At 35.0% G+C, this 13,910-nt stretch overlaps 1 protein-coding gene across 1 annotated transcript in view; it reads left to right on the plus strand.

The window, feature by feature from the left end:
• Window positions 1–13,910, plus strand: part of LOC111147849 (cytochrome b5 reductase 4) — an 87,380-nt gene that overhangs the window by 38,562 nt on the left and 34,908 nt on the right. Inside the window, 6 exon segments of the mRNA XM_022504101.1 lie at window positions 514–543; window positions 3,949–4,009; window positions 5,428–5,485; window positions 6,979–7,072; window positions 9,076–9,108; window positions 11,260–11,382. Coding sequence (XP_022359809.1) covers window positions 514–543; window positions 3,949–4,009; window positions 5,428–5,485; window positions 6,979–7,072; window positions 9,076–9,108; window positions 11,260–11,382 — 399 coding nt within the window.

Here is a 13,910-nt window from a genome sequence, read left to right on the forward strand (position 1 = left end):
TATACAGTGAAAGTCTTATATTTTTATTATTTTGCCATTTAAATTTGGAGTAACAATAATCATTTTTAAGTACTGTCCTAGATAAGAAAGATAATAAGGTGTCTTTTGGGGGGGGGCTGTTAACATGTATGTCTTATTTATAAAGTATAATGTAATAAATTCTGGATAATTTTGACTACTTTAGAATATGATAACCTGGGAAAAACTTGGGTTTTTATCTGTTTTCTAAAGAAATTAACCAAGATACTAGAAAAAAATTGTTCAAAGAAGTAGAAAAAAGCTCAGTTAAGTGGGAGGTAAACACCTGAAGAAGAAATGGCCTGATAATTTTCAGAGAGGAATTTTCCTTATTTCTAACATAGGTCAGCTGTTTATTAGTCTTGTTTTTCTCTTTAGACCTTAAAAGAAAACCCTTTAAAAACAGGGCTGTTATCTTCAAATATAATATTAACTGATATTCTCTTTGATGTTATACTATTCTTACCTGGCTTTTTTCCCTAAATCACTATACAGACTATCATGAAGAAAAGAAAATCTTAAATGGTAAGTCATATATGTTTATGGTAAAAAAAAAATGGATCGCATTCACATGGGTTCATTCACATACAAAATTGCTTTACACAATTATTTGGGGGTAGTATTTAGATTTTTTGTTTTTATACAAAAGATGTCTTCACTTGCCTAACTTAGGGGATTTGGCAGAACATTTTTGATCCCATTTTCCAGCCATTACTCTTACAGTAAGTTGTCCCTCCTGTAATATCCCCGAATATGTGTTCATCTGCCCGCATCTTGAATATTTGTAGTGATGAGGAGTTCTACCCACAGAAGCAATATTGAGCAAGTCACATCCCTCTGGCATGGAGCTCAACACTGATGTTTGCATTCAGATCTTGAGTAGCCTATTAAACTACTTTACCAGGCTCAGCAGCTCTGGCTTATTCAGCCATTCCGTTTGACTCAGAATTATAGCTACCTTTGTCCACCATGCATTGCCCCCCCCCCCTCCCTACAAGGAAACCAAAATAAGTATGGTGTAGTGGTCAGTATTGACTCCTAGGAAATGCCTGGCACTACTCTGATTGCACTATTTTATAGTTTTTTTTCTTCATATTTATAAAAAAAAGTTATAGAAATACAGCTACAAACTAGATTACTGACTTACCTTTTCTTTTTTAGCTTGAGAAGATAAGTGTGTATTGTAGACTGACATACTGCCCTTTGGATGTAATACCTGAAGCTTTTTATCTCATAGTGTAACGCTGGCTGTGTTCAATGAAGGGCCCATCTTGGGTTTCATCTGATGATTGACTCTTTAGTGATACTAGGCATACAAGCTTCACTTAAAGCCTCATCACTTAAAGACTGATGATGGACTGGGCATTTCCATTCCCTCCACATATGGCTTCCAGAACCTTTACTTTCCTATTGCCCTCCCCTGGATGCACTGCATTTAACTTAGACCTTAGTTCAAGGTGGTCTTGAGAATGGAATATTAACACTCCACAGGTGATCTGGCCAGCACAGCTACCTATTATGATCTGGGATTCTATGAGATTGGAATATTTATATTTGTTAGTTGCTTCTCATATGTGGCTCATTTAAGTATGTGGTAAGTCTGTGTCTTTGCAGATGTGATGTCTGCCTGCACTGTCATTATTCAAACAGCTGTTTTAAATCCTGGATGAGATAAACTGCTGTGGTATTCCATGAGAGACCTGATCCCTTCAAATTAACATCAGTCATAAAGCAGCACTTTCGGGGAGAAGAATGTTCATTTTGTCCACCTAACTAATTATTTTGCTCCATCCCACAGTCGCTACAGATTCCTTCAACTTTTTTAGAAGAATATTATATATAAGGTGTTTTGTTCTGCTTGGTGAATGTTGAAGTCAAGACACATTCCACAGCCTGTGACATTATTCTGTTCTAAAGAGTTGTATTTGTATGACACCATATAGGTTTTTAGAAGGCGTGGAAGTTGGCTCCTTTCCTCTCTCATGAGATTGCAGGGCAGATTTTTTTTTTACTATTTTGAATTTGAGGAAGCAGAAATGGTTGTTTTTGTAAGGTCACAGTGCTGACACCTCAAATCCAGATTTCTTGGTCCTAATCAGGTCCTAATAAGATCAAAATTGACTAACAATCTATGAATCCTGCTGATGGCTTTTTCTTACACAAATTGTTAGATTGTGATACATTCGTATAAGACCTCCAAAAGATAAATGACATTAATCTCTTAGTAAAATATCTTTCCAATGATTTTCAAATAATAAGGTTATCTTTTCTTATTTTTTGTCATTTTAGACCAAAATACATTTTAATTATTATAGTTCTTTTCTTATGCTTTCAGTTTCCTAGTAAAACATTCTTCTTTAGGGTTCACCACTAGTTAGTTCATAACTTTGGCTTTGTTATGTCAAATCTCTGAGACTTCCTTTGTTTACCTGAAAGTTAATTGTGTCCTGTGGAGTTACGTAGGAAGAGATGGAAACTGAGTAAGGCCTGAGCTCAGAACTTATGATTAGCCTCAGCCCTCAGAATATGGCTATTTGATATCCTGTGCTTGCACTTAAGTTGGATTTAAACAGAAGTTTCTTGGCCCGAAAGAATCCTGGAAACCTCTAAACTAGACCTCTCAACTAGCCTGTCTGAAAGGTGCCTCCTCTCTCTGACCTTATCTAATTACTGTGACTTCTAATGTGGGAATTCTAAGACTCACCAGAGACTAAACTTAATATTTGTTTTCCTGCCGAGTTTGAGGGATAGAAATTTAACTGATACAGTGATTTTCTTTCTTTCTTTTTTTTAAAGATTTTATCCATTTATTCGACAGAGAGATCACAAGTAGGCAGAGAGGCAGGCAGAGAGAGAGAGGAGGAAGCAGGCTCCCCACCACGGAGAGAGCCCGATGAGGGGCTCAGTCCCAGGACCCTGGGATCATGACTTGAGCCGAAGGCAGAGGCTTTAACCCTCTGAGCCACCCAGGCACCCCGATACAGTGATTTTCAAAAGTGTTTCAGCAGCAGTCTTCCTTTTTTCCAAACTGAACCTTGCAGGTAACAGTGCACTCCAGTTGTGGGAGGGAAACACTTAGTGCTTCCAGAATCTCCAGAGTTCTTGCATGTCTCAGAGTTTTCATTTGAAAACGGCAGTTTTAGTGGGCTTTTTAAAATGCTGTGGTGATGCATGCCCACAAGAAAGACTGGGATGGGAAAAGGACAATACCATATGTCATTGAGGTTGTGGAACATCTGGAACTCTCAAGACACTTCTGGTAAAAAGTGTCATTTGGTACAACCACTTTAGAAAAGCATTTAGCAGCATCCACTGAAGCCGACCATGCACACACCTTAAAAACTTACCAGAAATGTAGATACACATTCTTTAAGAATGTACATGTACATATATAAGAATGTTTATAACAGTGCTATTTGTGTCTAATAGCCGAAAACTGGAAACAGCTAAAATGTCCATCAGCAGGAGAATGTGTAAATTCTATATATTTATACAATGTAGTAATATTTAGTAATAAAAAGGAACGAACTGCTGTTGACTTCAACAGCATGGGTAAAATCTCAGAAACCTCAAGGTTTGACTTACTGCTCACTATCAATCATGCTTATTTAATGTAAGGTCTGTAATGCAGGACCAAAAAAAGCCAGACCAAAAGAGAAAATATTGTATGATTACATTTTTATAAAGGTCAAATATAGGCAGAAACTAATGATGCTACTAGACGTCAGAATAATGGGTGCTTGGAGGAGGGTTGGTGATTGGAAGGAGGCAGAGAATGGCTCTAACTTCAAGGGTATGTGTTACTTTATGAAAATTCATTACGTAGTACATTTGTGATTTGTGTCCTTTTATGATGTTTTAATACCTTTACTAAAAACAAAAAAGATAAATGCTTTCTAGATGAACTGTAGCTGTTTTTTCTTTGTGAAGGCATGCTTCCCAAGAGCCAAGTGTCAGATACACTTGCCAAAGAAGGTCCTAGTTCTCCAAGGTATGCATTCTTGTTATGCTTTTTTAAAGCTAAATCAGTTCTACACCAAAACATACACGTTAAAAAAAAATAAACAGCTCTGACTTTGAGTTATTGCCTACTATATTAATCATGCTTCTTTGACATAAGAGCGTAGTGTCCCATTTATCAGACATTGTTGGAGAATGAGCTATTTCCTGTTAATGTGAATTTTTAGTATAACTGAAGTTTGATCCAATTTAAAGACCGTTGTGTTTAAATCTTTATATTTAAAAAACTTTAAACTTAAACTTAAAAATATTTTTAACTTTAACAAACTATTCAAATTTTTTTTTCTGATTATAAAGTCTACATTCATGGTAGAAAACTTTAAAAATATGGAGAAATACAAAAAAGTAGGTGATAAAATCAGTCATATTCTATTTATATATATACTTAATATTTGGTTTATTCTACCCACTTAGATTCATATAATACCTATTTCTGTATTATTCTATTTTGATAATACTGGCATTGCAATGTGTTCTATGAGCAATTTCCTATGTCATTAAATATTCTGCAAAAGCATTTTTTGTCTGCCTGCTATCAAATGACCATACCATTATTTACTCAATTACTATATTTTGTTTTTAAAATGCACTGCACAGCAACAGTCTTAGTAAATTATTTGATCCATATGTATTTTTGTTAATGTTAACATTGCGGATGCCTTCAGGGTTCTAAACATTCTTTGCGATTTTTTTTCTCTTTCTGTTTTTCTCTCTACCGCCAGCCTTTAACAGCAGCATCCTGCTATGTTTGTTAAATCTATTCAAGTATTTCATATACAGTTTTAACGTAAGGGCATAAGGACATCTCTAGGGTTTACCTGTGGGTGTCCTTATATATGTAAGAAGTACAAAAACAGTATCAGTTTGATGAACCGCTACTACAAAACAGAAGACTTAGTTTTACCTTAAGTTTTATTGTTGAGCCATTAAAAGACTTTGATGAATTAGTATCTTGAATAATAATATATTTGTGACAGGGAGGGAGTGAAGGTAATAAGTATGTAGATTTTTTCATGCTTCTTAAGAAAATATGTTGTTATTACTCTGATAAAAGATTTTAGTGGTGCTTGTAACCTTTCTAAAAAGTATCTTGTTAAGGATATTTGTTTTAATCCAAGTTGGAATACATGTTAGTATAGGTATTTTAAATTCAGAAGTAATTACCACTTTTATAAGGGTAAGACACCCCCCCGTTATTTAGAAAAATGTTTACCTAGAGAAATACATTTCTCACGGCAGATTTTAAGCCATATATTTAAAATCATATATTTATGTTAAGTCATATTGTGTATTTTTAAGCCATATATATTTTTAAGTCATATATTTAATGATTTAATATTTTAGTACATGAATGTCAATGTAATTATTCATTCTTTTAATATTTCACAGCTATGACTGGTTCCAGACAGACTCTTTAGTCACCATTGTCATATATACTAAACAGAAGGTAAACTTTAAAATCAGAAAAAAAGTAAATGCTCAATAAATGTTAGCTATTTTCTAAGCAATCTTATATTAACTTTTTAACTCATAGAAACTCCATGGGGTAGATTAAATAATTTACCCAAAGTCACACAGTAAGTGGTGGCATGTCTAGCATTTTGAACCAGGCAGGCTGGCTCCAGAGTATACACTCTTAACAACCATGCTGTAGCCTCTTTAAAAAGCTAGACTAGGAAGTATATTATACACTTTGTGTGTGTGTGTGTGTGTGTGTGTGTGTGTGTGTGTGTGTTTTAAGCATGGATAACAAAAGTGAGAATTGCAGTTAACTTTATTGTAAGAACTAACTTCCTGCACATGAATTGGGATTTGAGAATACAGTAGAGACTGTATTACTGTGGCTTAGTAATATTAAACCACTAATGGGATTCAAATGCCCCCTTGAAACTAAAATTAAGGACACAATTGATTTACTAAATACTTATTGAACTTCTACTTTATTTGCAATACTATTTAAGAATTCAGGGATCTAATGATGAGCCAGATTATGTAGATACTTGGCTTTCATGGGACTTATTAATCTGTCTGGGAAATCAGATAAGTACAGAGACAACATATAACATCTCCAAATAGATCCTTCAGCAATTGGCAAGGTTCTCACACTTGAACCATGTAAATTTAAAGACAAGTTCTGGCAGCTAGGAATTTCTGAGACTGCATGTTTCTTCTGTAATAGCAGAATCACATATGAGTTGTTGAATTGTGGAGTGACTAGGCTCTGTTCTCTGCCTGATACAGCCTGGAGGGCTAGAGACACCACTTGAACCCCTTCCACTCCCTCTTGTTATTGTCTTCTCCTCATCACGCAGTCCAAAATCAAGAGGGCACAGCCTAGGGAAGTTGGGGTCTACTCCTTTTGGTAGTATCAGTGAGGCACAGGGGATGAATGACTGAGGGAAGGGGGAAGATTTCTATGTAGAATAATGTGTTCAGTGTATGGTATAAAAGATAGGTACCAAAATAGCTTGGAAAAGGCTATTCAGAAATTAGAGCTATCTAAAAATTTCTTAGTGAATTTTATAAGCTGAAGTCAGAGGTTGTGTAATTTGCCCAGCATCACATAATAGTAGAAAGATTAAAATCAACATGTATCTTGATTGCTGGTCTGATTCTAATTTTTTCCAAATTATTTATTCAATAAATATTTATTGAGCACCTACTAGGTACTAAGCACTATTCTAGACAGTCCCATTTAGAGCTTAGAGATGAGTGGATGACGTAGATATTAAGGAGAGACAAATTTATAATTAAAATTGCGCTGTGTGTTTTGAAGGAGAACTGTGTTGTATGAGAAAAAAACAGGTGTAACCTTTACTCATCTTGTGGATCCTATAAAGAAGGGCCATATGAACATCCGTGGATTATCTTAAAAGTTTAATTTAAAAATTTGGGGAAATTTTTACTTTATAATCTTTCTCTTTTTGCTTTCTGTTTAAGGATATTAATTTAGACTCAATAATAGTTGATCATCAGGATAATTCCTTTAGAGCAGAAACAATTATCAAGGATTATTCATATATTATACATGTTGGTAAGTACTTTATATTAATGGAAACAACTCCAGTTTCCTTTAAGTTTGGCAATAACTCAGTCTGCAGTCTAGATAGCTATAATATTTTGTCTGATATTGTCAATTGGTTTGTCATTTCTAATCAACTTCTACTCTGTTTTTTCTTTATACTAAAGATAGGGCTAGGAAATGGCAGCATGACCTCATTTGTTCTAAGTTTAAATAATTGGATGCAATCAAAATCAATCATAATATGAAATATTTGTTGCCCCGGCTTTGTTAAGTGTCTTTTACTTGACACCTATAGACAGATCTCTGGAGGCCCGTCACGAGCTCCTACTGAGCAGCCATCACCAAGTGCTAGTTCTGTGGGCCTGTTTTTTGCCTGCTCTGTCATGGGAAGTCAGAGGCTGCAGCAGAGATTGTAAGATTGTACTGTATTCCTCAGCCTCCTGTTCCTTCATGCCAGAGATCAACCTACAGTCACTTCTGTCTGCTTTGAGAAATTAGAGATCAGAAGAAACAAACTAGGATTAAAATCTGGAATCAAAAGTACCAGATTCTTAATCCACTTTTCACCCAAATGACTTTAGGATTTCACCCTTTTCTACTCTAATGAAGGTGATGTTATTCTAGTTAGAAGGTAGAAATGAAGCACATAGAAACTACGATAACAAAAAAATTATGTGTGAAGCAGGTGTTCTTATATCATTTACTTTGCAAAACAGAGACTGATTGCCCAGACACCAGCTGACTGAGGATTCTGTTCACTGCTTTACTATATTAATGATGTACCTTTTGTCTTGAATTTGATCAGAGTTGATAAATGTTTTTTTCTTTCCTATTTTCTCCATTCAGTAGATTAATCAAACTGGAACCTTAAACTTTTCTTGTAGAAATAATAACTCGTCCTATTTTTTCTTAGCATAAGATCTAACACATAGGGAAGGGTGCCTGGGTGGCTCCAAGGGTGAAGTGTCAGACTTTGGCTCAGGTCATGATCTCAGGGTCCTGGGATCGAGCTTTGCATCTGGCTCTCCACTCTTTAGGGGAGTTGGCTTCTCACTCTCCTGCTGCCATTCCCCCTGCCTATGCCCCCCCATAAATAAATAAAAAATCTTAAAAGAAAATAAAAGATCTAATGTATATTGGGAGAGTTTTAACCAAACACTCAGATGTCTAGAAAAGTATACATTACTCATTAGCACTGCATGATTTTTCTTTAAGTAAAACCTCTGTGCCACCATCTACCATGTTTCAAATGCTTTATGGCTAATTTTGTTCCCACTACAGCTAACAATATGTAATGCACAATACAAAAGAAAAAAAAATTCCACAGTCAAAAAATATGAGACTCTTGGATGCCAATATTGGGTTGGAAGGGCTAAAATAATGCAGAACTGTAAGTTCCAGATAACCATATTAACATAGTGAAGTTTAGAGCAGGTGTCTATAAAAATATTTCTTTCATCTCTCTCCCCCTTCTGGAATGCAATTTCCGTAAGGCAGTGGTTTTTCTCTTTCATTAACTGTTGTATCGATAATGCCTAGAAGATAACATACCGAGACTCAATAGTTTTCTTTCAATAACTGAATACATAGTCAATCTTAGAGAACAATAAGAGAAAACAGAGCCAGACCCAAGCCTGGCCTGAACACACTAGAGCATGCGCACTGCAGAGGCTGCGTCCCTACCAGCCTGCTCACTTCTTGGTTTGTAGGTTTGTCAGTCTGGGACCATCTTTGGACTACAGTGGCTTCTCACTTATGGGCAATTGGGTATTTGCTTTTTAATAAGGAGAGAAATTGAAAAGTTGAAAACTGTATGTCTTTATATTCATATAGTTGGACAGTTCGGTTGTATACAGTGTCTTTCTCCTGGCTGTCAGAATATGTTTTATTTATCTGGAGAGATTTGAAATAGTACATAGTGCATATAAGAACTGTTTAGACGATCTTACATGGTGTTCATAGATCGTATGAATTGAAGTTGGATTTTAACTAAACCTATTTTTCTTTCCTAGGGCTAAGTCATGAAGTTGAGGAAGATTTTTCTGGTAAGCTACCAAAAAATAATTATGTGTATATATACATGTACATATATACATACCTACACAGGAAGAGAGAGAGAGAGAAAGAGAAAAATCAGCCTTTGTCTTATTTTTCATATGTGTATTTTCATATTACAAAACAAAGATGTAACATTTTCTATATAAACAAATACATTAATTTTTTTATAAATATGTTCTCTTGCTGGTTTCAGGTTTTTTCTTTCTCCTTGTTCCTTTCATCTTTTTACCCTTCCTTTTTCTCTCCTTGGAAGAAAATTCTTCTCTTCTTTCCATTCTCCTTATCTCTGCCCTCCTCTTGACATGCAATATGTAGAAATATACTAGACCACACAAATTTTTCTTAGGTGTATAAATATAAATGTGTAATATTGACAGAACATATTAAATTATAATATTGCTGCATATAAAAGTACAGTGTGGATTTCACAAAGCTGTTTAACAGCAGAAGATTCACAGAATGGTGGTTTCTTTATTTTTTTTTTTTTGGTCTTTTGTTTTTAGCTCTAATGACATGTAATTGACGAAATTGTAATATATTTAATTGCATGATGATTTGATGTGTGTATGCATTGTAAAAAGATTCCCACAATCGAGTTAACGCATCCATCACCTCACATATTTACTTTTTTGCATACTGTCTTAGCAAATTGGAATTGTAATATTATCAACTGTAGTTACCATGATTATACATTAGATCCTCAGACCTTATTCATGTCTTAGCTGGAAGTTTCTACCCTTTTGTCATCCTCTCACCATCCCTTACCGCACCCCTCCTCCCCAGCCAACCATTCTACTCTGTTTTTTTTTTTAAAGATTTTATTTATTTATATGACAGACAGATATCACAGGTAGGCAGAGAGGCAGGCAGAGAGAGAGGGGGAGGCAGGCTCCCTGCTGAGCAGAGAGCCCTTGATCCCAGGACCAGAGGCTTTAACCCACTGAGCCACCCAGGCGCCCCTCTAATCTTTTTAATGAGTACATGACTTTTTTTTTTCTAAACCATTCTACATGTAAGTGATACCATGCAGTATTATCTTTTCTGTCTGGCTTACTTCATTTAGCATAATGTCTCCGGGTTCATATGTTTTTGCAAATGGAAGGATTTCTTTCTTCCTTTTTTTTTTAAGGCTGAATTATATTTCACTATATAGATACATAGAGATAGTACACACATATATGTGTAAATATATATACTTAAATATATATATATATCTGTGTGTATATATGTAATTTCTTGTTTCAAAGTACTGTCAGAATACCTTATACTGGTTCTGTGCTTTCTCTTTCCTATATATGGTAGCAAGCTCTGTAAATTGTATAAAGTCAAGGACCATGTTTCTATATTTGTTAAGCTTCAAATCAGTGCTCATTGAAATGAATGTATTTGACTAATCTGTCTTAAAAAGTATTATTAAGTTGCTGTTGTTATTAAGTTATGTGTTTACCTTGAGGAAGAACAGATTGTTTCTGAAGACAAACTGAAATACACTTTAGGGCCTTAAAAGCATATTCAATTCATAAAATTTAACCAGTATATAAAAGTCTGTATTTTATTATTATATTATACCCATATATTCTGAACTCAGTCAAAAATTAAAAGATACCCTAAAGGGCCTTTAATTATTTAAGATTCATATGTAATTCATAATTATTCATGAAGCTTTTTCTTTTGTTTATTCAGTTAAGAGTTGATCTACTGAATTTACTCATAAGAACTCCTCAGATCCCAATTAAGAAATGGAAGAGTATAAATTAAATTTGCTTTTATAGGTCTACTCAGTGACTAATTTGTATATGTCAGCCCACTCCTTTTTTTTTTCCCCCTGAAGCTATGTGTTAAGTACTTGCCATGGACATATTTGGGCTTCTGTGAAAACTAGCAGTACCTATTAGTTTGGCTCTTGATAAATTTGTTTGAAAAAAGTTAATTTGATTCATATAATAAAATAAGTTGAATTTAATATCATTTAAGGGATAAACAGTTTTGACAAATATGTATACGAAGTCTTATCTTACTAATGATCCCTGTTATTCATATCAGATCAGAACACTTGTATTGTTTGAGGAAGACTGATTTTAAAGTAATGTGTTATATTTAGTTTCAGTGAATACAAATGAAATTTATCTTCTTTTTAGTGCGAGTTGTTGAGAATGTGGGAAAAATAGATATTGTCCTAAAGAAAAAAGAGACTACTTCTTGGAAACGTCTTGGTCACCCCCTAGAGAATCATAATTCACTTATCCCAAGGAGAGATACAGGTATGCTGCGCTATTATTTTGAGTCCTGTATTGATGAAATTGTGTCAATAGTGCAATTGTACCAGAGTTTGGAAGGCTATTTTGGGAGGAGCCAAAGGGCCCTTATATCTCCCTGTAAGAAGTTATAAAAGGACGTGGTATCTGTTTTCCTCCTTTTTTCAAATTGAGATATGATTGACATATAATATTATACTAGTTTCTGGTATATAACATAGTGATTTGATATTTATAGACTTGGTGAAATGATCATCACAGTAAGTCTAGTTAACATCTGTCACTGTACAGTCACAAAAACTTTTTTTTCCTTGTAATGAGCTCTTTTAAGATCTACTTTCTTAGTAACTTTCAAATATTCATTACTGTATTATTAACTGTAATCACTATGCAGTATGTTATATCGCCATGATATGTTTATTTTATATTTGGAAGTTTGTACCTTTTAACCCTCTTCACATATTTTGCCCACCCCACCACCTCCACCTCTGACAACCACCAGTCTGTTTTCTGTATCTATAAGTTTGGGTTTGTTTGTTTTGTTTTGTTTTGTTTTTTCAATTCCATATGTAAGTGAAATCATACAGTATTCGTCTCTCTATGTCTGACTTGTTTCACTTTGCGTAGTATCCTCAAGATCCATCCGTGTCACAAGCGGCAGGCCTTTATTCTTTTTTAAAATAGCTAAATAGTATACCATCATATCTCTCTATATATACATACATTCCATATCTTTACCCATTCATTTATCAGTGGACGCTTAGGTTGCTTCCATATTGCTGCTGTAAATAATGCGGCAATGAAGATGGAGGTACACATACATTTCCAAATTAGTGTCTTCATTTTCTTCAGATAAAAACCCAGAAGTGGAATACTGAATCATATTGTACTTCTATTTTTAATTTTCTGAGAAACCCCCATGCTGTTTCCCATAGAGGCTGCACCAATTTACATTCCCTCCAGCAGTGCATAACGATACCCTTTTCCCCGCATCTTTTTTTTTTTAAAGATTTTATTTATTTATTTGACAGATGGAGATCACAAGTAGGCAGAGGGGCAGGCAGAGAGAAAGGGGGAAGCAGGCTCCCTGCTGAGCAGAGAGCCCGATGCAGGGCTCAATCCCAGGACCTTGGGATCATGACCTGAGCCGAAGGCAGAGGCTTAACCCACTGAGCCACCCAGGCACCCCTTTTCCCCGCATCTTTGCCAACACTTATGATTTCTTGTCCTTTTGATAATAGCCATTCTCACAGGTGTGGGGTGATAGCTCATTGTGGTTTTGATTTACATTTCCCTAGTGGTTAGCGATGTTGAGCACCTTTTCATATACTTGTTGGCCATCTGTATGTCCTCTTTGGAAAAAATATCTCTTTGGGTCATTTGAATTTTGTTTTAGATTTTTAATCTATTATTTAATCAGATTGTGTTTTTGTTATTGAGTTGTATGAATTTTTTAAATATATTTTGGATATTAACCTTTTATCAGATATAAGATTTGCAAATATTTTCTCCCATTCAGTAGGTTTCCTTTTCATTTTGTTGATGGTTTTCTTTTTTTAAAAAAATTTCTTATATTCAATTTAGTTAACATATATTGTATTACTAGTTTCAGGGGTAGCATTTAGTGATTCTTTGTTGCATATAACATCCAGTGCTCATTACATCAAGTGCCCTCCTTAATGCCCACTTACCCGATTCCCCACCCACGTCCCCTCCAGCAGCCTTCAGTTTGTTTCCTATAGTTAAGAGTCTCTTACAGTTTGCCTCCCTCTCTATTTTCATCTTATTTTATTTTCCTTCCCTTTCCCTATGTTCATTTGTTTAGTTTCTTAAATAAATAATACATATGAGTGAAATCATATAGTATTTGTCTTTCTCAGACTATTTTGCTTAGCATAATGTCCTGTAGTTCCATCCACATCATTGCAATTGGCTGGCTTTCATTCTTTTTGATGCCTGAGTAATACTCCATTACACACACACACACACACACACACACACACACACACACACCCACATTGTCTTCATCCATTCATCTATTGATGGATATCTGGGCTCTTTCTATATTTTGGCTATTGTAAACATTGCTGCTATAAAGAATAGGGTGCATGTGCCCCTTCGAATCTCCTTTAGATAAATACCCGGTAGTGCAATTGCTGGGTCAAAGCACAGCTCTATTTTTAACTTCTTGAGGATCCTCCATACTGTTTTCCAGAGTGGTTGTACCAGTTCGCATTCCCACCAATAATGTAAGATTTCCCCTTTCTCCACATCCTTGCCAACATCTGAGTTTTTAATTTTAACCATTGTAGTTTTGATTTGTATTTCCCGGATACCAAGTGATGGTGAATATTTTTTCCTGTGTCTGTTGGTCATTGTATGTCTTCTTTGGAGAAATGTCTCTTCATGTCTTCTGCCCATTTCTTGACTGGATTATTTGTTTTTTGGTATTGAGTTTGTTGCAAATATTGTTGATGGTTTTCTTTTCCATGTAGAAGCTTTTGTAGTTTGATATAGTGTCCCACTTTATTTTT

Source organism: Enhydra lutris, unplaced genomic scaffold, assembly GCF_002288905.1.
Source record: "Enhydra lutris kenyoni isolate GAN:26980312 unplaced genomic scaffold, ASM228890v2 scaffoldscaffold17, whole genome shotgun sequence".
NCBI classification, from domain to species: domain Eukaryota; kingdom Metazoa; phylum Chordata; class Mammalia; order Carnivora; family Mustelidae; genus Enhydra; species Enhydra lutris.